The 22,576-nt window shown below is 40.4% G+C and overlaps 2 protein-coding genes across 3 annotated transcripts in view; both read left to right on the forward strand.

The window, feature by feature from the left end:
• Positions 1-5,044, forward strand: part of LOC114292731 (pyruvate, phosphate dikinase, chloroplastic) — a 29,730-nt gene extending 24,686 nt beyond the window's left edge. For both annotated transcript variants that reach the window (XM_028236755.2, XM_028236754.2), the window contains exons 20-21: positions 3,501-3,592; positions 4,642-5,044. In XM_028236755.2, the coding sequence (XP_028092556.2) occupies positions 3,501-3,592; positions 4,642-4,684 (135 nt within the window). In that variant the 3' untranslated portion in view covers positions 4,685-5,044. The remainder of the gene's footprint in view (positions 1-3,500; positions 3,593-4,641) is intronic.
• A 13,182-nt stretch (positions 5,045-18,226) lies between these two features.
• LOC114292737 (tRNA/rRNA methyltransferase (SpoU) family protein) lies at positions 18,227-21,211 on the forward strand. Its single transcript, XM_028236763.2, has 4 exons — positions 18,227-18,773; positions 18,880-18,981; positions 19,551-19,677; positions 20,719-21,211. The coding sequence occupies exons 1-4, from the start codon at positions 18,555-18,557 to the stop codon at positions 20,937-20,939; spliced, it is 669 nt and encodes a 222-aa protein (XP_028092564.1). The 5' UTR covers positions 18,227-18,554; the 3' UTR covers positions 20,940-21,211.
• The last annotated feature ends 1,365 nt before the right edge of the window (positions 21,212-22,576 follow it).

Below are 22,576 nucleotides of genomic sequence, written 5' to 3' on the forward strand. Positions count from 1 at the left end.
AGCCTTGGACTCAATGGGATTTTTCCCATTCCTCTTTTCAGCCTTTCGGTTATCTTCTTCAATTCTTAATCTTATAATCAATTCATCCATAGTCATCTCTTTGCGTTTATGTTTTAAATAATTTTTGAAATATTTCCAAGCCGGTGGTAACTTTTCCACTAAAGCAGCGACTTGGAATGACTCGCTAAGAGACATACCTTCTGAATGAATATCATGCAAAATTATTTGAAAACTTTGAACTTGAGATATTACCGTTTGGGAGTCTACCATAACAAAGTCCAGAAATTTACCGACGACAAATTTCTTCGTGCCGGCATCTTCTGTCTTGCATTTCTTCTCCAAAGAATCCCACAATTCTTTTGCTGTTTTCAGAGGACTGTATACATTATACAGCATATTGTCAAGGCCATTTATGATGTAGTTTCTGCACAGGAAATCTGAATATTTCCAAGCATCTACAGCGGCAACAACTTGCCGATCACTTTCACCCTCTTTAAGTGCTGGAGCCTCTTCATGGAGAAACCGGGCCAAATTAAGAGTTGTAAGATAGAACAGCATCTTCTGCTGCCATCTCTTAAACTCGGTACCGTTAAATTTTTCCGGTTTTTCTCCATGATTGATTGGTACATGAACATGGTTCTGAATAGGGACTGATGTAGGTGTAACAATAGGAGTACCACTGCCAGATGCAGTTTCAGTTGTAGTAGCCATAATCTCTGATTACAAAAATCAGAAAAAATTAAAACACAAATTAATTTTCTAGTTACTAAAACCAGAAAATAAATTATAACAACAAAATAATTTTATTTTCCTTGTTACTAAAACTAGAAAAATAAAATATCACAAGAATTTTCTGTAAGACCAAATAATATTCTGAATTGTTAATGACACCAGTATCGTACTTAGGGCTGAGCAAGGAATCCGTGAAATCCGTAATCCGATCCAGTCCAGTCCAATCCGATAGGTTTGGATTGATTTTTTGAATCCGTGGTTCGGTTCCGGATTGAAAAATTAAAAATCCGTAGTACACGGATTGGTTCCGGATTGAACCCCACAGTTCCGGATTGGAACCGATCCGGACCGTATACAAATAGTATATATTTTTATTATACATCCTCCCCCATAGTATCTTCTCTTATTCTATATAAAATCTAAACTCAAACCTAAAACCGTATAATATCTTCTTTTATTACTTTTGTTTGTTAGTTTTTAGTTTTAATTTGTAATGGTCTAAATACTTATGGTGAAACCAGTTTTCTTATGGTTGTTTAAATTCTAGCACAGTATATCGCTATTATAGAAATAGATGTTGCTATTGTGGAACTAATATAGCTCTATGTTTATATTTTTATGAAATTAAAGTGTTATATATATTTTTTTGTTATTTAATTATGTGAATCCGTGGTCCTAAACCGATCCAATCCGTATTTAAATGGATTGGTTCGGATTGGTTCCATGATTTAAACGGATTGGATTGGTTCCAATTTTTCAGGAACCGTAGATAACGGATTGGTCCTGGTTTTGCCCCAATCCGGTCCAATCCGAACCATGCTCACCCCTAATCGTACTACTAGTTGTTGTCAAAGAAAAGAGACAGTATATTACTACTATCTGTCAAATAGCATAAATCACTATTTGTTTTTCCAACCAGAATATTAATTTGAAAACACAGAAAATTAAATACAATGAAGATACCCAAAAAGGAGTCTGTCTTAAGATTGTTGGACAATCTTCACTGTATTTAAAAGATTTAATTCTATTGTGTACACAACAACAATTAGAATTTAAAGAAATAAAGAAAAATAGAGAATTTGTTTGATTACAAAAATCAAACTCGAAATAAAAATAAATAAATAAAATCACAGATTTTATTTTGTTACAAAAACAAAAATAAAATCTGATTAAATAAACAAATAAAAACAGAATAAAATTAAACAACTTACTTGGTTAATTTATTTGAATAACTTATCTGATCAAGTCCAGTGTTTAACACTGTGTCCTTAAGACAGATTCGTCCTCTCCACGGTGTTTTCAGAATTTGGGCGTCTATCTCCCAGGATGAAATGATCTTACCACAAACAATAGCAGCACTACAAATTGTTTGCCTTACGAACACACTAAGTGTTTACACTCTTTCTTTCGGAAATAAAATGCAGCAAAATGAAGAATATAATCAGCAGAGGATGGAGTACGAAAATTGGAATAAAATTCAAATGGGAGGCTAGTCTATTTATAGATGTAAAGGTGGCTTTTGGTTTTGAATTGAACAGGTATGAAACCTGCTAGATTCAAATTTAAACAGATTTGAATCTATTTATTCAAACAGATAGAAACGGGAAGGGCTCTGTTTGGATGAGCAATAAATCCAAAACAGTTTAATTCTGTTTGAAAACGGGAAGGGCCTGTTTGGATATGTTTTTTGGCCCAAAAAGATTAAAAGCCCAACCGGACGGGAAGGGTTCTGTTTGGATGAGCAATAAATCCAAAACAGTTTAATTCTGTTTGAAAACGGGAAGGGCCTGTTTGGATATGTTTTTTGGCCCAAAAAGATTAGAAGCCCAACCGGACGGACGGCGGCGGCGCGCGCGTGTGGTGATTTTTGGGTCCAATGGGTCTAGCCCATTTTGCCCATAACCTATCCCTCTAAAACACTTGGGTACCCCTTGGGACACACCCCAAGTATCTCACCCTAAGCCTTATAAACCCTTTCAAAACTTCCCACCAAATCAATGTGGGACAAGCCAATTTACCACCTTAAGTAATTTCTACCAAAATTCCATTTCCATGGAGCACACTTTGGCTTCAATTTCTCATTCACTCGGTAATGGTTTTAAGCAACCAAATATACCACGTGAATCACAACGCGGCATAGAACGCGTTACCACTTTGACCCGAGTAAATCGACACTCGGGGCCCACCTAAAAAATAGACCGAACTTAGGAAAAAATTCTGGTTTTATCCAGAATTTTATAACCATTTCCAACACAATCTATATCTATATATTGAATCTTGGGTTTTAAAAACAAGTTCTAATTGTTATCAAATTGAATTGGGTCTCCAAAAATATAATATATAAAAATATATTATACTTAAACCAAGTCAAATTAAAACTCTTTAATAAATCAATTGGGTCTCACACTCCAATAAGAAAATATACCCAACAAACTGCACCTTTCATGCAGAGAGTTATTGCAATGTTATCAATTTGATGGCTTTAGGCTGGGTTTGTTTGGATCTTGAATTAGGTTGAGATTTGCTCCCTTCTCTTTTCCCTCCACAAATCTTAGATCCAAACACAACCGTACGCAATGCTCCACATGAACAATGGGTGAAACAATGATGCCAAAATTGACTCTTATTCAATGTTTGATTCATTGGAATGAGGCTGGAAAAAATGCCATGAGAGGGCAGGCTAGTTGTACATTACTATTGTAATATAGGGGATTCATTTTCTGAGGTCATTTGCAGTAGTCATATGCTAATTTGATGGATTATAACAGGTCGGAATATGTGGAGAGCATGGCGGTGAGCCTTCTTCTGTCGCATTCTTTGCAGAGGCCGGCCTGGACTATGTTTCGTGCTCTCCATTCAGGTGGGATTCGTTTTGTATCTCTCAATACAATTTTAATTGTGTTAATTTTTTGAAAACATATTATTGCTGTTTCTGAAAACAGTTGTCAGAAAAATAAATAAACTGAAAACTACTAGGAAACACCAAAAACTGGGTTATTTGTGTTGATTTTTGAATGATATATTTTTCTTTTTGGAAAAATTAGAAATTTATTTGACAAAAATACTAATTAAAAATATATTTTTTAATTTTCATAAATTTAGAAAAGTAACAAGATTGTATTCAAATTTCTGAAAACCAGTATAAAAAACACGAGGTGTTTTTTTTTAGGGTAAATTACAAAAATAGTTCCTATAGTTTGGAGTTTGTGTCACTTTGGTCATTGACTTTTCAATTGTGACACATTTGACCCTGAATTTTGAATCTTGTTCCAAATAAGGACAATTGAAGATATCATTAGATTTTTCAAGGGTAAAATTGTCAATTTGATAAAATATAAACTAATTTGACAAAAATAAATGTCAAACAAATATTTTTGAATTTTTAAAAATTATTTCTACCTACTAAAAATAAAATTATGTAAAATTGAAAAATCTTTTAGATATTTATTTATTTATTTATTTTACCAAATTAATTTTTATTATGTGTTTGGAAGATGATCATGTAAAATTAATTTTAAAAAATTAATCATGTAATTTTTATTAATTTTATATAATTTTATCATTGGGGGATAAGAATAATTTTTAAAAAATTAAAAATATTTTTTTGACATTTATTTTTATCAAATTAGTTTATATTTTATTAAATTGATGATTTTACCCTTGAAAAATCTAATGATATTTTCAATTGTCCTTATTTGGAACAAGATTTAAAATTCATGGTCAAATATGTTACAATTGAAAAGTCAGGGAATAAAGTGACACAAGTCCCAAACTATAGGGACTATTAATGTAATTAATCCTTTTTTTTATTCTTGAAAATTTCATTGTTTTTGTTTTTCAAAAATACAGAAAACAAAACAAAAAATGAAATTCATCGGATTGTATAGCTAATGGTGGTTCTCTTGACAGGGTGCCTATCGCGAGGCTAGCTGCAGCTCAAGTCGCCGCGTGAGGAAGAAATTTTGGGAGAGCAAAGAGCACCACCATACATTTTCTGCAACCTTGTAAATAATTATTATATGTTCATAAAATAAATTACATTAAAGCGGGAAAAATGATCACAGCGAACATTACAAAAGTAAAATAATAAATCAGATAGTGTAAATAATTTTATGGTGTTATGTATATAACAATCTTCGTAATCTAAAATCGTGAACTATCATGATTTTTACAAATAATAACATAATGCGGAAAATAAATAACATATCCGAATCAGTTATGCGAAACTTTCGAGTGATCTATAATTGATTGAATGTAAACTTAATAATAATATTAGTGAAAAAATATTTATCTCTTAATTCTCTTTAGAATATATTGAATTTTCAGAATCATTTGTTGGGTAGTCTGAATGTTCTTTTATAGATAGGGAGAGTACCAATTTCTTTATTCAACAATGATTTACTTTCCAACAATGATACATCTCTCTAAATCAATGAGCTCTAATGACATGAAAAGTCAAAAGAATAAATTAAAATCACAAAATACAAACATCACTATTACACTAGCACTCACAATCCATTAGAGCTATTAGAACTCATTTATTAGAGTTTCAAAACATTTTTCTTTTACATTAAAGTAAGATACTTGGAAAATATTTTTTTATGTACCAATTAATTGTATATGTACCAATTAGTTGTAACAACAAATATGAAATCATAATCCTGTCAAATCTCTAATTCATATTACCTCATGTGAATTAACATAATAATTTAGTCTAACAGATAGTCTTTAATGGTATGAAGAGGAGGATCTCAGCATTTGTAATTGCATCTGAATAATTTTCAGAATATATATTGTATGTTCATGAGAGGCATTCAAAGTGGAAGTCGAATTGTTTTTATTGTTTTTTTCTTTGTTGAGGCTAGACTATGGTTTCTTTTCATGAGCATTTTTGTTTTCGTTTTATATCTTTCTGCTTTTATTATTATTATTGAGAGGGTAATTTTGGTAAAAATTGGGCCGAGCTATGAAGTGGACTTTATGGCCCAAAGTACGGACTAGGTAGAAAGGGCCGAGAAATTACTCCGGCCCAAGAGAGATAAAGTTACTCTGGCCGAAAGAGGTGAAGTTACTTCGGCTGAAGAATTGTAAAGTTATTTCGGTCGGAGCAATTTGGAGCTAGGCCGGTCTCAGAGTCAGTCCGGTCATGATATATTTTGAATAGGTCGATCTAGCGGTACCTTTGAGTTAGACCGGTCTTGGAGTTATACCAGTCTCGTGTTGTTAGTTCGGTCCAACCATGCCATGTGCTGTACATGAGAAGCCGATGTAAGAGAAATGAAAGGAATAACTAGTTCGGCTAATTCTGCGGCTATACATGGCCATGGGTACTTCGGTCAAATTGTAGTCCGGCCATGGTAAAAACCATCCCACTTGGTTCAAGCAGTGGGGGGTGTAAAAGGATAAGCATTATCCTTTAGAGTATGAATCCTAGGAGGACTCTGCATGGAGAAATAAACGTCCTACTAGGATTGTGCCATTCGAAACCTATAAAAGCTCACAAAACATCACCTTGGAGGAGGTAACACAACATACAATTTTGCTTTCTGAATACATTGAGCTTTGTCTATTTGTCAAGTTTGCTGACTTAGGCATCGGAGAGGTTTCCGGCACACACCCGCCGGCTAGCTCACGATTGTGTTTTCAGGTGACAAAGCGACGTCGTACGGAGGAGTACGTACTTAGTCAACAGGATTATACGAGAAGGTGTATTTCTTTCCCGTACAATTGGCGCCGTCTGTGAGAAGAACAGACAGAACAAAACCTCTTGATTAAAGCTTCTCCCCTTTACAATCAATGGCACACATTGAAGAATTGCCGTAGTCCGCCGTCGACGGGCTAACACCAGATGGAGGCGCAAGGCGTGAAAGATTACCTTCTGTCCCTCCCATGGCGGACTTGGAGTCCCAACGACATAACTCCAGGAGAGATACTAGGGGAAGACGGACTCACAGCCCCCGTCAATCTCATTCTCAAAGTCCCGACAGGCAAAGGCGGAGAATTGACCCTCAAGCTCTGAAAGATCGCGTGAAAGAGCAAGATGAATTGATAAGAAAGATGGCGGCGGACATGGAGGCCTTGAAACGCCAGATGAAGAAAAAAGAAGTGGCAACAGGAGAGGGGCGCAAAAACAATACGCCCCCTCGCCACTCAGAAAATCGTAGTAGGAATACTACACCATCGCAAGGAGAGAGCAGAAGCCTCAGGACAGGTGACACTCAATCCTGGTCTTCCAGAACTTGTCACTCCAGGTCTGAGAGGACGAGATCTGAAAGATCATACATTGAAGGAAGCACGTATTGGCCCTCGCATTCACACCAAACCAAATCTAGACAAACGGAATTACGCAGATCATCCGACTTACGAACCGTGCTCGAAGAGAAAGCACAATGCAAGGAGGATGCTAGGGCGCGGGATCCGCACAGAGTTTCTGCCTTACAGCGGTTGGCTCCTCGGACGCATGGAAGCGTCGAGGTTGGAATGCCAATACCGCGCCCTACCTACGAACCAGCGGACAAGGCATTAGCAAGGCTACAGACTTCACCGTTTGTTCCGGCGATTGAGAACGCGCCCCTACCATCAGGCTTCCTTCAGCCAAAATTCACTGCATATGAAGGGAAGACAGATCCCTACTCACACTTGAGCCACTTTCGCCAAGTTATGGCTGTATACAGGCGAAACGAGGCCTTAATATGCATACTCTTCCCATCAAGTCTTGGCGACCTAGGCTTGACGTGGTTCGAGAAACTACCAGAAGGCAGCATAGCCTCTTGGGCACAATTGGTAGAAGCCTTCGTGACAAGGTTCCGAACAAACACAAAAACCCCGGTGGAGATCGACCAGCTACTCTCCATCGACATGGGCGATAAAGAAACCCTAAGATCCTACAACAGTCGCTACTGGGAGACATTCAATCAGATTGGGGACTGCCCCACCAATCTCGCCATTGCACAGTATAAAAGAGGCCTTCCAGTCAGGAACAGACTAAGGGACTCAATCACCATGACGCCACCCCTCACCATGGAAGCCCTGATGGAAAGAGTGCACCAGCACATCAGGGTGGAAGAGGATGGCGCACGTGCCAAAGCAAAATCTGGTGCGACCGCAGTACCAGAAAAGAAAACCTCAGCCAAGGTGAACACGGTAGATCGAAGTAACAGAAACGGACGTGGCAGACGAGATAACGGAGAAGACCCCGATAAAAGATGGTTAAGAATCCGCACTACCATAACCACGGTGTTCAAAAAACCAATATATCGGATTCTGAGCGAAATAAGAGATGAGCCTTTCGTCAAGTGGCCAGCCAAGCTAGGAGAAGCTCAGAAGGACTATGACGAAAGATCGCGGTGCACCTTCCACAAAGAAAAGGGGCACTGAACTGAGAATTGCACACCATTGAGACAGCACCTGGAGCAGTTGGTGGCGGTAGGTCACTTGGACAAATACATTGAAGGAGGGACGCAGCCAGCCCCCCAGGATCACAATAACCCCAACGGAATGCCAATCGACGCCCCACCTCAAGGCATTATCAATGTGATACATGGAGTCTTTGAACCTGAGCGTATATGCGAGCTCAGGGGATCAATCAAAAAGGCTGAGCACTTTAGAGAGGTGCTAAGTGCCCAACCTGCCATCAAGAAGGGGAAAATAGAGGCAACAAACGTCATGTCTTTTTCAGATAAAGACTTGGATCGAATATACTGTCCTCACAATGATGCCCTAGTCGTCACTCTCCGAGTCAAGGATTTTGACGTCAAGCGGATTCTGATTGACCAGGGTAGTTCATATGAAATCATGTACTACGAGACATTTAAACAATTAAAGCTGCAAGACAAAGACTTGGCGCCTGCCGTATCTCCCCTAATTGGATTCAACTCCATGCCAGAATGGCCCGTCGGTAAGATAATTCTCCCAGTTAGAGTAGGAAGCGTGACAAAACAAGTGGAGTTTTGGGTATTGAAGGTCCCCTCAACTTACAACATCATTTTGGGCAGAGCATGGCTGCACGCCATGCGATCGGTGGCATCTTCTTACCACCAAGTAATGCGGTTTCCCAACGACATCGGAGTAATCGAAAAAGTCTATGGAGATCAGATCATGTCAAAGCAATGTTTCGCCATGGTGAATGGCAGCCGCGCTGCCAAAGGATACGTTCATTCGGTGGAAGAACCAGAAAGCAATGAATTATTCGCGGACGTCGGCAAAGAGGCTGACCAGAAAGCAGTGGAGGACTTGGTGGAGGTCAAAATAGATGAAAAGAACCCGGATAAGTTCTTCTTGATCGGCTCGTCATTGTCCAGCACAGAGAGATTAGAGGTCTTGAAATTCTTGACCTCTAACATCAAAGTGTTCGCCTGGACACCCTACGACATGCCAGGCATTGACCCAAACTTCATCAGTCACCAACTCAATGTCCACCCATCCACCAGGCCGGTCATTCAACGCACTCGCCGATCGGCACTTCACCATGCCAAAATAGTGGCGGAAGAAGTAGGTAACCTGCTGGAGGCAGGAGCAATTAGAGAAGTGCACTACCCAAGATGGATCTCCAACACGGTCGTAGTGCCAAAGAAGAATGGCAAATGGCGTGTCTGCGTTGACTACAAACCAGTCAATAAGGCATGCCCAAAAGACAGCTTTCCTCTGCCACGGATAGATCAACTGGTGGACCTAACGGCGAGGCACAACCGACTTAGCTTTCTGGATGCATACAGAGGCTACCACCAAATCGCCATGCATGAGCCAGACCAGGAGGTCACATCTTTTACAACTCCAAGAGGACTATACTGTTACAAGGTCATGCCCTTTGGCCTGAAAAACGCAGGGGCAACATTCCAACAGATGGTCACCAAGATGTTTGAACCATTGTTAGGCAGAACAATGGAGGCATACATCGACGACATGGTGGTCAAAAGCAAGGATGAGAATGACCATCTCAAGGACTTAGGGGAGATGTTTGAAATCTTGAAGAAACACAAGTTGCGCCTCAACGCTTCTAAGTGCGCATTCGGAGTAGGATCTGGCAAATTCTTGGGCTTCCTGGTGACCAACCGAGGTATAGAAGCAGACCCCTCCCAGATCAAAGCAATCCAAGATTTGGAGAGACCCAACTCTGTGAAAGAAGTGCAGTATCTCACCGGCATGGCGGTTGCACTCAACCGATTTATCAGCCAGTCGTCAGACAGACTACGACCATTTTTTCATGCCTTAAAGGCCAAGTTTGAGTGGGATGAAGAATGCGACCAAGCTCTGGAAAGCTTGAAGGAATATATGTCTTCCCCTCCACTGCTTGTTACCCCAGTACCTGGTGAAGAACTCTTCTTGTACCTGGCAGTCTCTTAGCACGCAGTTAGCGCAGTGTTGGTTCGTGCAGAAGGAATCCAACACTTGCCCATCTATTATGTCAGCAAGACATTGCTGGGAGCCGAAACAAGGTATTTGCCACTGGAAAAACTGGCATTAGCCTTGATAATGGCCTCCAGGAAATTGGCACACTACTTTCATGCCCACACCATAGTTGTCCTCACAGCTTTTCCACTAAAAGCTTTGTTTGAAAGGGCGAACTTTTCTGGGCGAATCTTAAAGTGGGCAATAGAGTTGGGACAATTCGACATCAAGTTCCAACCCAGGATCGCAATAAAAGCCCAATTTTTGGCAGACTTCGTCGCAGAATTTACTCCTGGAAGTCATCACATCTGCCCAGTCGACCTAACTGACACAACCGAACTAGGGACGAAAGTTGACGCCGGAATAGCACAACCCCTAGTAGAGGATACTCAGTCAGACCCCAAGGCAGACCAGACTAAAGATAACAAGGAAGAAACAAACCAATGTTCACTAACAGTACAATCAGATGGCGAGGGGCAGACAGCAAGCATGGACCTTGAGGAAAACACCATTCTTGACCCCACGACATCATCTGACCCCTCCACTTGCTGGAAGTTGTTCGTTGGTGAGATGTGGAAACTCTTTGTGGATGGAGCATCCAACCGGCATGGTGCCGGACTCGGCATAGTCCTCATCTCACCAGACGGCCTGGTGATAGAGCAAGCAATCAACCTTGGCTTCCCAGCATCAAACAACGAAGCGGAGTATGAAGCGCTTCTCGCAGGACTCAAATCAGCATACTACATGCAGGCCACCGAACTAATGGTCTACAGCAACTCGCAGTTGATGGTAAATCAAATTTCTGGCGACTATGAAGCAAAGGATGATAGGATGGCCAAGTACCAAGAATTGGTCAGAACAGAGATCAAGAAGTTTGAAGTAGTAAGGATAGAGCAAATCGGCAGGGAGGAAAACAGCAGAACAGACGAACTAGCAGGCCTTGCCGCAATGGCAGATACATCCATCCCTCATCCATTACTCATCGACTACTTACCTAGACCAAGCATCGAAGACCCAGAAGCAGAAGAAGTATGCTGCGCAGAACTAGGCCCCTCATGGATGGATCCCATCATCCTGTTCTTAAAAGACGGCATCTTACCAGAAGAGAAAAAAGAAGCCAACAGAATAAAAGCGAAATCACAGCGATTCTGGCTCTCCCCCTCCTTGGCATTATACAAGAAGTCATTCTCAGGACCCTACCTAAAGTGTGTACATCCCAGCAAAGTAGAAGCATTCTTGTACGAAATACACGAAGGAGTGTGCGGAAGCCATCAAGGTGGAAGATCGCTAGTTTACAGGGCCATTTCACAAGGATATTGGTGGCCATACATGCAGGCAGACTTGGAGAAATATGTGAAGAAGTGCGAGAAATGTCAGAAATTCGCACACCAAATACATCAACCAGCTAGAGAACTCCTACCATTGACTAGCCCATGGCATTTTGCAATGTGGGGCTTGGACATAGTAGGACCACTTCCAACAGCACCCGGCGGCAGAAAGTTCTTCCTCGCAGCAACAGACTACTTCACAAAATGGGTGGAAGCAGAAGCTTTGGCATCAATCAAAGAAAAAGATGTGAAGAAGTTCGTTTGGCAGAATATCATCACTCGGTTTGGCATACCAAAAGCCTTAATTTCAGATAATGGCACTCAGTTCGACGGCAGAATCTTCAGAGGGTTTTGTGAAGAGTACAAGATAGAGTTCTACAATTCTACACCGGCATATCCTCAAGCAAATGGCCAAGCAGAAGCATCAAATAAAGTCGTCTTGGATGGACTGAAGAAAAGATTAGAGAAGGCAAAAGGCAAATGGGCGGATGAACTTCCCCATGTTTTATGGGCTTACCGCACCACACCTCGGCGATCGATAGGAGAGACACCATTCTCCTTAGCCTACGAAATGGAAGCAGTAATCCCACTGGAAGTTGGCCTCCCCACAATTCGAAGCGAAAATTTTGATCCAGACTTAAATGGAGAAGCCATAACACTAGAACTCGACATTGCAGAAGAAAGAAGAGAAAGAGCACTGGTTCACATTGCTTCATACCAACGAGAGTTAATTAGAAAATACAACAAAAAGGTGCATCCAAGACAATTCAAGATCGGCGATTGGGTATGGCGCAAAGTAATGGGAAACACCTTGGTACCAAGAGATGGCAAGTTAGGGCCGAACTGGGAAGGTCCTTACAAAGTGGTTGGGTTAGCAGGCAAAGGGGCATACCACCTAGAAGACAAGGACGGCAAAGCAATCCCTAGGCCATGGAACACGGCCAATCTCAAGTTATTTTATTTTTAGCTTTTTTCCTTTCAAACATGTGTAATCTCTTTTTCGTCAATAAAACAATCAATTCTTTTCAGCATGAGTTGTTATTTGTAAAAATTAACTTTAGTAAAGTTAGGAATATTGCAAACATTATTATTCTAAGTTGGCTGAAAAAACTAACTTAGAGGTTGGCTGGAATAAACCAACACCCTTCCTAAGCCCAGGATAAGGATCCAGGCTGCAGGACGTTTGGTCGGAATAACCAAACATTATTCTAAGCTGGCTGGAAAAACTAACTTAGAGGTTGGCTGGATTAAACCAACACCCTTCCTAAGCCCAGGATAAGGATCCAGGCTGCAGGACGTTTGGTCGGAATAACCAAACATTATTCTAAGTTGGCTGAAAAAATTAACTTAGAGGTTGGCTAAATTAAACCAACACCCTTCCTAAGCCCAGGATAAGGATCCAGGCTGCAGGACGTTTGGTCGGAATAACCAAACATTATTCTAAGTTGGCTGGAAAAACTAACTTAGAGGTTGGCTGGATTAAACCAACTCTTTGTACTCTTCAGCCGAAGTATGGGTATAGCTGAAGAGTGGTTGGCTGGATTAAACCAACTCTTTGTACTCTTCAGCCGAAGTAAGGGTATGGCCGAAGAGTGGTTGGCTAGATTAAACCAACTCTGAGTACTCCTCAGCCGAAGTAATTATTTCGGCTAAGGAGTGGTTGGCTGGTAAGCATAGTTAGTTTAACCATCAAAACCGAAATAGCAGTTGGAATAATAGAAGACATTACAAGTGCAAGCATACACATCAAAACCGGAATAAGAGTTCAAGCAAAATTTTCATTCATTGAAAAGCAATTACAGAGGGGCATAGCCCGGTTACAAAGATAAAAGGTAACAAAAAAGAGAAAAAGTACAAAATCAAGAGAAAAGGTCTTCAATTTCGGTATCAAAAGCTGCATCGGCATCATCACGAAGACCGGTTTCAGCTGGGAGCTCGCTCACAGTCGCAAGGGTGGTTTCGGTCAGAACCACGGTTTCCCCTAGACGTTCAATAGTCAGGTCTTCCACCATGGGCTCCAACCGAACTGTCTGATCCACATTGACAACCGGAGTATCCTCAGAGGCTGAGTCTTCATCAGAGTCTGAGCCTTCAAGAAACTGCTGTTGCATGGCATTAGCATACTCCACAAGGGAGCTCGGTATGAAGTAGGCTGGAGGGCTGAAAACCTCGGTCTGTGGATCGTGACCGAGCTTCTCAACAGTTGCCCTCTAGCCGCACTTGAAGAATAGCTCCTTGGCAGCTTCGCACTGCTTAACATAAGCATCCTCTGCCTTCTTGTAGCCTTGCTTTTCGGCTCCTTTAGCGCTCTCCTTCAGTTGGAATATTTCGGCATCTTTCTTCCTTTCGAGCTTCACCAGCTCCCGCAGATACTTATCCTTTAAAACAATGACTACCTTCTGCTTTTCTGCTTCGGCCGAGCTAATCAGTCCGGCCAGTCGGCCGTTCTCAGCTTGTAGCTCGGCCATTTGCTTTCTGGCCTCTTCTAGCTCGGCCGTCTTCGCTTCAGCCTCTGCCACGGCTTGCCTCGTAGTTTTCCTAAGCTCTAGCACTTTCCTATGAGTGATGTGGTTTTTTTGAATGGCCTGACAAAGCAAAAGATTTCCCTTTAGCCGAAGTAAAAGTTGAAAAAAAAAAGAAAAGTAGATAGAAAGACGGCCGAAGTTACTTACCAGAATCATGGATTTTGTCGAAGACCGGATGGCCTTCAGTTTGGTGTTTAGTTGTTTTTGGTGGTGCTCCATGTCTTTGGGGAGGCACACACTCTTGGCCAGGTTGAAGGCCAATTGGTGGTCTTTCTCAGCAACAACCGAATCTGAGTCTTGGATGTCTCGGTTGTTGAAAGTAAGTTTTGGTACCCAGCTACCGGTAGTTCGGTCAGAAGGCTCCGGTTGGGGGCTCGGTGGAAGAGCAGGTTCTTCTTCATCAACCAAACTTCGTTCGGTTTCGGCAGTCCGGGCGCGCTTGGTTCGGCGGGAAGAGGACGGCTGTTGAGAAGGGAGGGCCACAACAGCAGGCTGCGATTGGCTTGGTGGCGTTACTTCGGGCCTGGTTGTCTCGGTTAAAAGCACCCTGACTCTGTTCTTTTTTGCCATCTCCTCTTCAGCTGTTAGTGGGATCAGTCTAATCTCAGGCAAGGATGGGTCCGGTTCTGGGACCTCTTCAAGAAGAAAGTCAGTTACTCTGGCTTTCTGGCGACCACTGTATCGGTAGGTCGGCTCGAATTTCAGCAATTTCGCCCAACTACGTTCAGGATATCGTAGTGCGGCTCGCAAAGTTGCAAGGTTTGGATAGCTGTATAAGGAATGAAGGTGGGCAAAATCTGCGAGAGAAGAACTGTTAGTTCGGTTGATAGACTAGCAAATCGAAATAAAAAAAATGCAAGGAAGAAGACCGAAGTTAAATTACCGGGCTCTCCTTTTTTCCAATTTATAGGTCGGCCAGGAATTTGGGCTTAAAAATCCTCAAAGTTCCCAGAGACCCAGAAAAAATCGTCGTCGTTTAAGTCTTTGTCCGGTGTATATTTTATTATCTTCTCTCGGCGGCGACTTATTCTAAGATAATAAACCCACCCATCTTCTTTTGAGCCAATGGAATATTGGTGGAAGATTTCGGCCAGGCCAAGGTTTAGTCCGGCTTGACGATTCAGTTCGGCTATTCCCATAATGATGCGGTATGAATTGGTAGATAGTTGGGTAGGGCATAATCTAGTCTGCCTAAGAAACTCGCAGATTAAAGGTTGGACTGGAAATCGCAGTCCGGTTTCTATAATTGACAAAAGGGTAAAGGGGACAAAGCCTTCATTATCCCAGGAAATGACGTCTTTTTCGGCTAAGATCAAATGGACATCATCGGGTATATTGTAGTCCTTCCTGAATTCGGCTAAGCCGCCCGGAGTATTTACTAGATACCTATACTTACCCATTTGTTGTATAATTTACGAATAAGTTATATCGGTGCAAAAATTGTGCTCAATAGCTCGGTTAAGCGCACGCAGGAGTGCCTGGGCGACCTAAGTCTGCAAAGTAGAAAACAAAGGGGTTAAGCACAGATCATGGGACCGTGCTACAAATTAAAAACAAGGTAAAAGAGCCGTACTTCGGTTTTGGGGACAGGTTCTATCTCGGTTCGGCGAAAATACTTGGTAGCTCGGTTTGAGCAGGGTTTTCATTAGCCAGACCTTGGCAAGCATCTCGGCATACTTACTTTGGAAACAATTTTGTTAGACCGGTTCATCGTCTAGGGGCAGCTTTCTGAGTTCGGTCTAAAAACTAAGAAAGCTGGTTTAGCCCCAAAGGTCTAAATCGGTTGAACTATGAGTTTTGTTACTTCGGTTGAGCCTCTAGGGGCAGCTTTCTGAGTTTGGTTCAGAAACTGGGAAGGCTGGCTTAGCCCCAAAAGCTTAGCTCGGTTGAAGACCGAGGTTCCTAGTTTAATGAGTTCAAACTTCGTTCAATGAGCTTATCTCGGCCAGAGTGATTCGGGAGTTGGAGACCTATTGAAACTGTTGTTATTTCTACAAGTTCTAGTTCGGTTATTGTCTAAAGTGATCTACTTATATAAGACAAGCAGTATTCTAGTTCGGTTGCTACATGATTTTGGATCCAAGACTAGTTTTCTACAGAATAGTTCATACACGCATAAGTTCTGCTAATGTTTTTCCATGAAAGTACAGAAGCGAAACAGAAATGGAAGAAAATGTTTTGCTAAAATACGGTAAATAAAATGCATAGAACAAATACGAAAGCAAAAACAGGGGAAGGAAAAAGGATTTGCTTATCAGATTAAAGAAAGGGGACTGGAGATGGAAACAGTAGCAGCAGATGAAGAGCACGAGCTTGGTAGTTGGGGAAGCAGAGGCACGAAGAGAGAAAATGAATAGAGAATGTGAATGATTCAAAGATGAAAGGGTTGTTTTGTGAAAAAAGACGAAAGGCAAAAAGGGCGGGACTGTTCAAATTTTTCGTAGTACGAGGGCGGCGTGACAGCTGCCCACAGCCTATCAGAGCCTGCCACGTGTCATTGAAAAGTGAAGCGTTGCAATCACAGTGATTGAAGAGACGTTTTGACCGGACAAGCGGAACCCGGAGTAAATTAAGCTCGGCTGGAGAGGTTAACGGGTTTTTTAGCTCGGCTGGAGAGGCTAAAGGGGTTTTTTAGCCCGGCTGGAAAGGCTTAAAAATGTTAGCTCGGCTGGTAACCAGGTAATCTCAATCATGCTGTGCAGATGGAATTAAGGGGCAATTGAGAGGGTAATTTTGGTAAAAATTGGGCCGAGCTATGAAGTGGACTTTATGGCCCAAAGTACGGACTGGGTAGAAAGGGCCGAGAAATTACTCCGGCCCAAGAGAGATAAAGTTACTTCGGCCGAAAGAGATGAAGTTACTTCGGCTGAAGAATTGTAAAGCTATTTCGGTCGGAGCAATTTGGAGCTAGGCCGATCTCAGAGTCAGTCCGGTCATGATGTATTTTGAATAGGTCGATCTAGCGGTACCTTTGAGTTAGACCGGTCTTGGAGTTATATCGGTCTCGTGTTGTTAGTTCGGTCCAACCATGCCATGTGTTGTACATGAGAAGCCGATGTAAGAGAAATGAAAGGAAGAACTAGTTCGGCTAATTCTGCGGCTATACATGGCCATGGGTACTTCGGTCAAATTGTAGTCCGGCCATGGTAAAAACCATCCCACTTGGTTTAAGCAGTGGAGGGGGTGTAAAAGAATAAGCATTATCCTTTAGAGTATGAATCCTGGGAGGACTCTGCATGGAGAAATAAAAGTCCTACTAGGATTGTGCCATTCGAAACCTATAAAAGCTCACAAAACATCACCTTGAAGGAGGTAACACAACATACAATTTTGCTTTCTGAATACATTGAGCTTTGTTTATTTGTCAAGTTTGCTGACTTAGGCATCGGAGAGGTTTCCGGCACACACCCACCGGCTAGCTCACGATTGTGTTTTCAGGTGACAAAGCGACGTCGTACGGAGGAGCACGTACTTAGTCAACAGGATTATACGAGAAGGTGTATTTCTTTCCCGTACAATTATTATTATTATTATTATTATTTTTATTTTTATTTTTATTTTTATTTTTATTTTTTTTTAAAACACAGGAAATTTTTGCTTAGCGAATTGTTTTCGAAAAAAAATTCTGAGAAAATTTTATTAAAACAACTCATTTTTAAGATAAAACAAAAAATTATTAAAATTGTGAGTATTTTTGAACTTATTATATTTTTTTTTGCCTAAACATGAAAGGAAATGAATACACAATCAAACATTCATATGAAAATTACTGAATCTCACCTTAACTATGAAAGGGATTGTATGGTTAAAATTAAATTTGTGTAATGTAGGTACCATGTGTAAAATAAATTCAAACCATAAGATAATGATTTTGGCTTTGTTTAGGAAGTTGACTATTTTACTTGGTTATTTGGTTTTTTTATTAATTTTAATCTAGCTAAAAAGTTGTGTTTGCAAAGTTAGTTGGTTTTATGTTTATAGTCAATTTGATGATTGTTAGAAGAAAAAAAAAAAAAAAAAAAAAAAGTGAATGATTATGAATTGAATGTGTCATTTTGTCTAATTAATTATAGTTTATTTTATCTTTTTGTGACTTATTTTAACTTTACTTTCCTCCCAAACAAGATTTTGGGTAGTTGTTAAGTCTAGATTTTTGAAAGGAAAAAGTAATATTTATCATTTTATTTTCAAAATTTTCTCATCTTCCTTTCATATGAAGTGAGATTATGAACCACAAATCAGATAGGGTTATGTGATCAATTTTAAACGTAAATCGCACCTGCCTCAAATTATTAGGGAGTAAAGTGGAGTTCTAGCCCAAATAACTTACTCATAAACTTCATGATGGGCCTTCGGCCCAAATGGACAAGGGCTAAAATGGGCCAACGTTTTGTCGTTCTGAAACAGGCGCGACGCGATTGTCGTCAACTCACAGGGTTCTACTGAGAGGGAGAGAGAGAGAGAGCTTCTTCAGGTACTCTGCAAGAGTTAGGCCGCGGAGGAGGAGCGGCGGCGGAGGCAGCAGAAGCGGCAGCTTCTCTCTCTCTATCTATATACAATATATATATGTTTATAGACATAAATGGAAAATCAAAGTGGATATGAGAGCTACGTGGTGGTACACAACATAGCGAAGAGGCACAACGTCGGCACACTTGCTCGGAGCGCGACGGCGTTCGGCGTTTCGGAGGTGATTCTGGTCGGCCGCCGTGACTTCAACGCCTTCGGCAGCCACGGCTCCACCTCTCACCTCCGCTTCCGCCACTTCCACTCCCTCTCCGACGCCCGCCTCTTCCTCAAGGTCTCTCTTCAACCCTAAACCTCTCGACAATTAGGGCTTTCAAGTCTTCATATTTCATATGATCATATCAGTAGTTTATAGGTGTGTTTTTTTTTTAAATTTTCAGGAGAGAGATTGTGATATTTGCGGGGTTGAGATCACGGACGATGCCGTTGCTGTGAATCAACATCCTTTCAAGAAGAGCACTGCTTTCCTTCTCGGCAATGAGGTATTTATTTGTTATTCAAATTGCTAATTTTCATGACTAATTTCGGATTATTAAGCACTAAACATTTGTACTCATTAATTCTGTTAATTTGCTTTCCAAGATTGTAGCTTTAAATGGATTGTTAGAAAACATGATGGTAATTGTTACAAGTTTTGGAGGTAATCCAACTGAAATGACCGTTACACTATATAAAGTTTGGATGCCTTAAAGAGGCTATGTAGAACAAGTTTCTAACCATTCTCATACTTGTGATGTGACTTTATTGAATATGGATGTGATAGAGAGACGAGAGGAATAAATCGGAATAGAGACTTCACCACCTTGCTCTGATATCATGTTAAAAGTTTTGGATGTATTCAACCAAAGCCAATTGGTGTTAGGTGAGAGTCGATATGAGATAAGTCTCTAACCATAATATAAGATGTATGTATGCTACTCAATTGCCTAATGAGGCTGATAGTTGGGTCCAACATCAATAGTTGTAGTGTTCGACAATAACTGTAGTTTTGTGCACAAACTTCAGAGTGTAAATATTTAAGCTATACAATGTGTTGTTTTCAATTTTGTAGGGAACTGGGCTTTCTGCTAAAGAATGTGAGATGTGTGACTTCTTTGTTTATATTCCGCAATATGGGTGTGGCACTGCTTCGCTGAATGTTACAATAGCGGCTTCTATTGTTCTACATCATTTTGGAGGTAATTTTCTTACGGCAATCACTAAATAATGTGACATTAGTATGGCGAAGTGCTTGCTTAAGTTACTAATTCACTTGAGCGTATAACAATAGTTGGTTAACAATAGTGGCATATAACATATCCTTGTTACGATCTTTTCTTTCTTGTCTCTTGCCCATATTCAAGTTTTCTATTGCCATTTTCCGACTGTTATAATAAAAATCTAGAAGAACACACTCAGTTTGTGGAATCCTTAATGATAAAACACGGCCTCTATTTGGTACTCGCTTTTTAGGAGTATGAAGGTTTTTTCTTGTTTTTGTAGGTTGTGTTTGATTCATGGATTTGGAGAGGGATTTAGAAATGGAAAGGGAAAGGGAAAGAAAAAAGGTCTGTGAAATATATTTCATTCGCATTTCACCGATCTTTTCTCTTTTTCTTTTCAAATCCCTCCTCAAATCTATGAACCAAACACAACTGTAATGTATGGTCCAAAATGGAAAAGTTACTCTCCATGGAACCTCATTGTCATAAACCTTAGAATTATTTCCTTTAAATGTCCTCGCCTTTCGTAAGCAATCAAAATTTTTTCTTGGCAAAATGCAGTAAATTTATGATCATGTATCCTTTGATATAGCAGGAAGAGGGCACCGTCATATTTGCATTCATTGACTATCAGTCTATCACCCTATATTCTTTGGTTCATTAGATCTTTCATTCTTTCCACTTGGAAAGTACTTTTCTCATCAAAAGTACTTTTCATTCTTTGGTTAACGCATCAAAAGATGAAGAAATTTTCTCATCTGAAGATTGAAACTTCTGAGAAGGGAATAAAAAATATATATAAATAGAATGCTCTAAAGATTTCACAAAAAAGGTGTTATCCTCCCATTATAAGCATAAATTGAGTGTAAACCAGTATGCAACTTTTCCAACCGGCGTTGGGTGAACTGTTACCATAAACATCTCAGTTTTAGTTATACAAACAATGACTGGGTCTCTTTGTTTTCTATCCAACTTTTGTCCTACGTTTCAGTGATTCTGACAGATGTTTCTGTTCAGTTTGGGCAGGATTCTCTGAGAGAACCCGTAATGGGGCCAAGTTTGTTGTGGCTGAAAGACCTGCGAAACAGGTGAGACGGAACTACTGTGCAGAAACAGCAGATTCTATTATTGAGGAACGAAAATTAAGAAGGGAAAATGCTTCTAATGGATTTTTTGATGAGAGTGGAAATGACAATTCACCTTCTAACCTTCTGGATGCATTGTTTGACGAGCAGTGAGAAATCAAATACATGATGTTCTCTTCCTGAGAGACTAGGATTTTGGGCCTACATACGTACTGCCATTTTCAAGAAGCAAACAGCCAATACATGAGCAATTCAGAGAAGAGAAGACCTCCACTGAAGGGACATGTTTTAAGATGAACCGTTAAGGATATTATGTGGTTCCTGGGAGTGATCATTCGACATTGAATGTTTATGTATCATTTTTGTATGGATAGAGAGTTGTGTACCAGGATAATCCCAAGAATTAAGCACATGTCTTTCTCTAATCTTTGATTACTTCACAGCTCAGTTTGGAAGGTCTCTCTCTCTCTCTCACTCACACTCACACACACACACGAGCACTCACACACACACACACACAAGAAACACTGTCCTTTTTTTGTTCTGTCGAGCAAAACTCTCTTCTTTTGTTTTACTCTTGCCTGTTACTGTGTCACTTGGAAATAATTCACAACTGCTCTCTCTCTCTCATCCCCCACCTTTTTGACTTTTTCTGATCATAGACCTAAGGAAACCAACATTCACAAGCCTCCAAGGAGAGGATAAAGAAAAGAAAAGAAAAGTTGGCCCATGTGCCAAATTTCCATGGCCAAATATTCAACTTATGGGTGATGTCTGCCTTCCTTTTTTTAATTTTTTAATTTGTACATTAGGATGAAATTACAAATAGGAATGTGCTTGGAGCTTTGTGGCAAAACCTCGGTATTCCAAGTCGCGGATTCGACCTTTACCTTGCCGTGCACGTCCTATCCCCCCTTCCCCACTCCTAAGCTTAGATATATTTATATATACATATTTATGACAGTTTCTTAATGTACTGAAAATAGAAGGAAATTACAAATATGTAGAACTTCCAAATGAGATAGACAGACCTAAACGAAGGTCGAATAATCAACCCTTGAAGTGCATGGACTCTTTGCAAACGGGTTAACCTGTTGGTTGTCTACCTTCATGGAACATTGAATCATCTGCTCTCAAGAAACCCAAAACAAAGGACACAAAGCCAACTCCAAACAATGAAAAGAAAGTTAAAATTAAAAAATTAAAATTAAAATAAACTCCCATATGCATCTATCTTTGACATAACATTAGACTGGAATTGCTTTATCTTTGTTCCAGAGTCAACAAGTTCTTGGTTGAACTCATCAACTTACCTACTTTGGAGAAAGGTAAACAACTGTGCTTCTAAACAAAGGCATTCTCGAGATCATCAAGGAAATGATTGTGCTGGTAGACTCCTACAAGTCCAAGTTTGTTCTTCTACATATCGTGGAAAGAGTTTCTATTGGGTGCAAAGAAAATTGTAAAAAGCTTTATAGGTAGGAGTTGTTGAGCTTTTGCTGTCATGGAGAAAGAGGTCAAACAACGTTGCTCCATTGTCAAAACTCCTACCTCAATTGTTGGAGCAGTTGGGTTCCTTTTTTGTGTCTCCACACATCAGCCAAGATCCCTACCTTGACTGATTTATGTATTTTAGTAATGCTATAGATCATTTTTTTTACAAAAAATTGTCTACAATGCAATGATTGACAATAAAGCAATTGGGATCCAGTTGGGAGTTATCTGAGCTGGAGTCATTCCGTGAGTATCAAGGAATACCGTAGTCGTATTAGAGTCATGTCTAAATACCC

This window comes from Camellia sinensis, chromosome 6 (genome assembly GCF_055761805.1).
Source record: "Camellia sinensis isolate YWXY chromosome 6, ASM5576180v1, whole genome shotgun sequence".
NCBI lineage: Eukaryota > Viridiplantae > Streptophyta > Magnoliopsida > Ericales > Theaceae > Camellia > Camellia sinensis.

Coding starts and splice junctions, on each gene's coding strand:
- LOC114292737 (XM_028236763.2), top strand. CDS start 18,555: ATGGAAAATCAAAGTGGATATGAGAGCTACGTGGTGGTACACAACATA. Junction 18,982..19,550: donor CTTTCCTTCTCGGCAATGAG/GTATTTATTTGT, acceptor TCAATTTTGTAG/GGAACTGGGCTTTCTGCTAA. Junction 19,678..20,718: donor TGTTCTACATCATTTTGGAG/GTAATTTTCTTA, acceptor GTTTCTGTTCAG/TTTGGGCAGGATTCTCTGAG.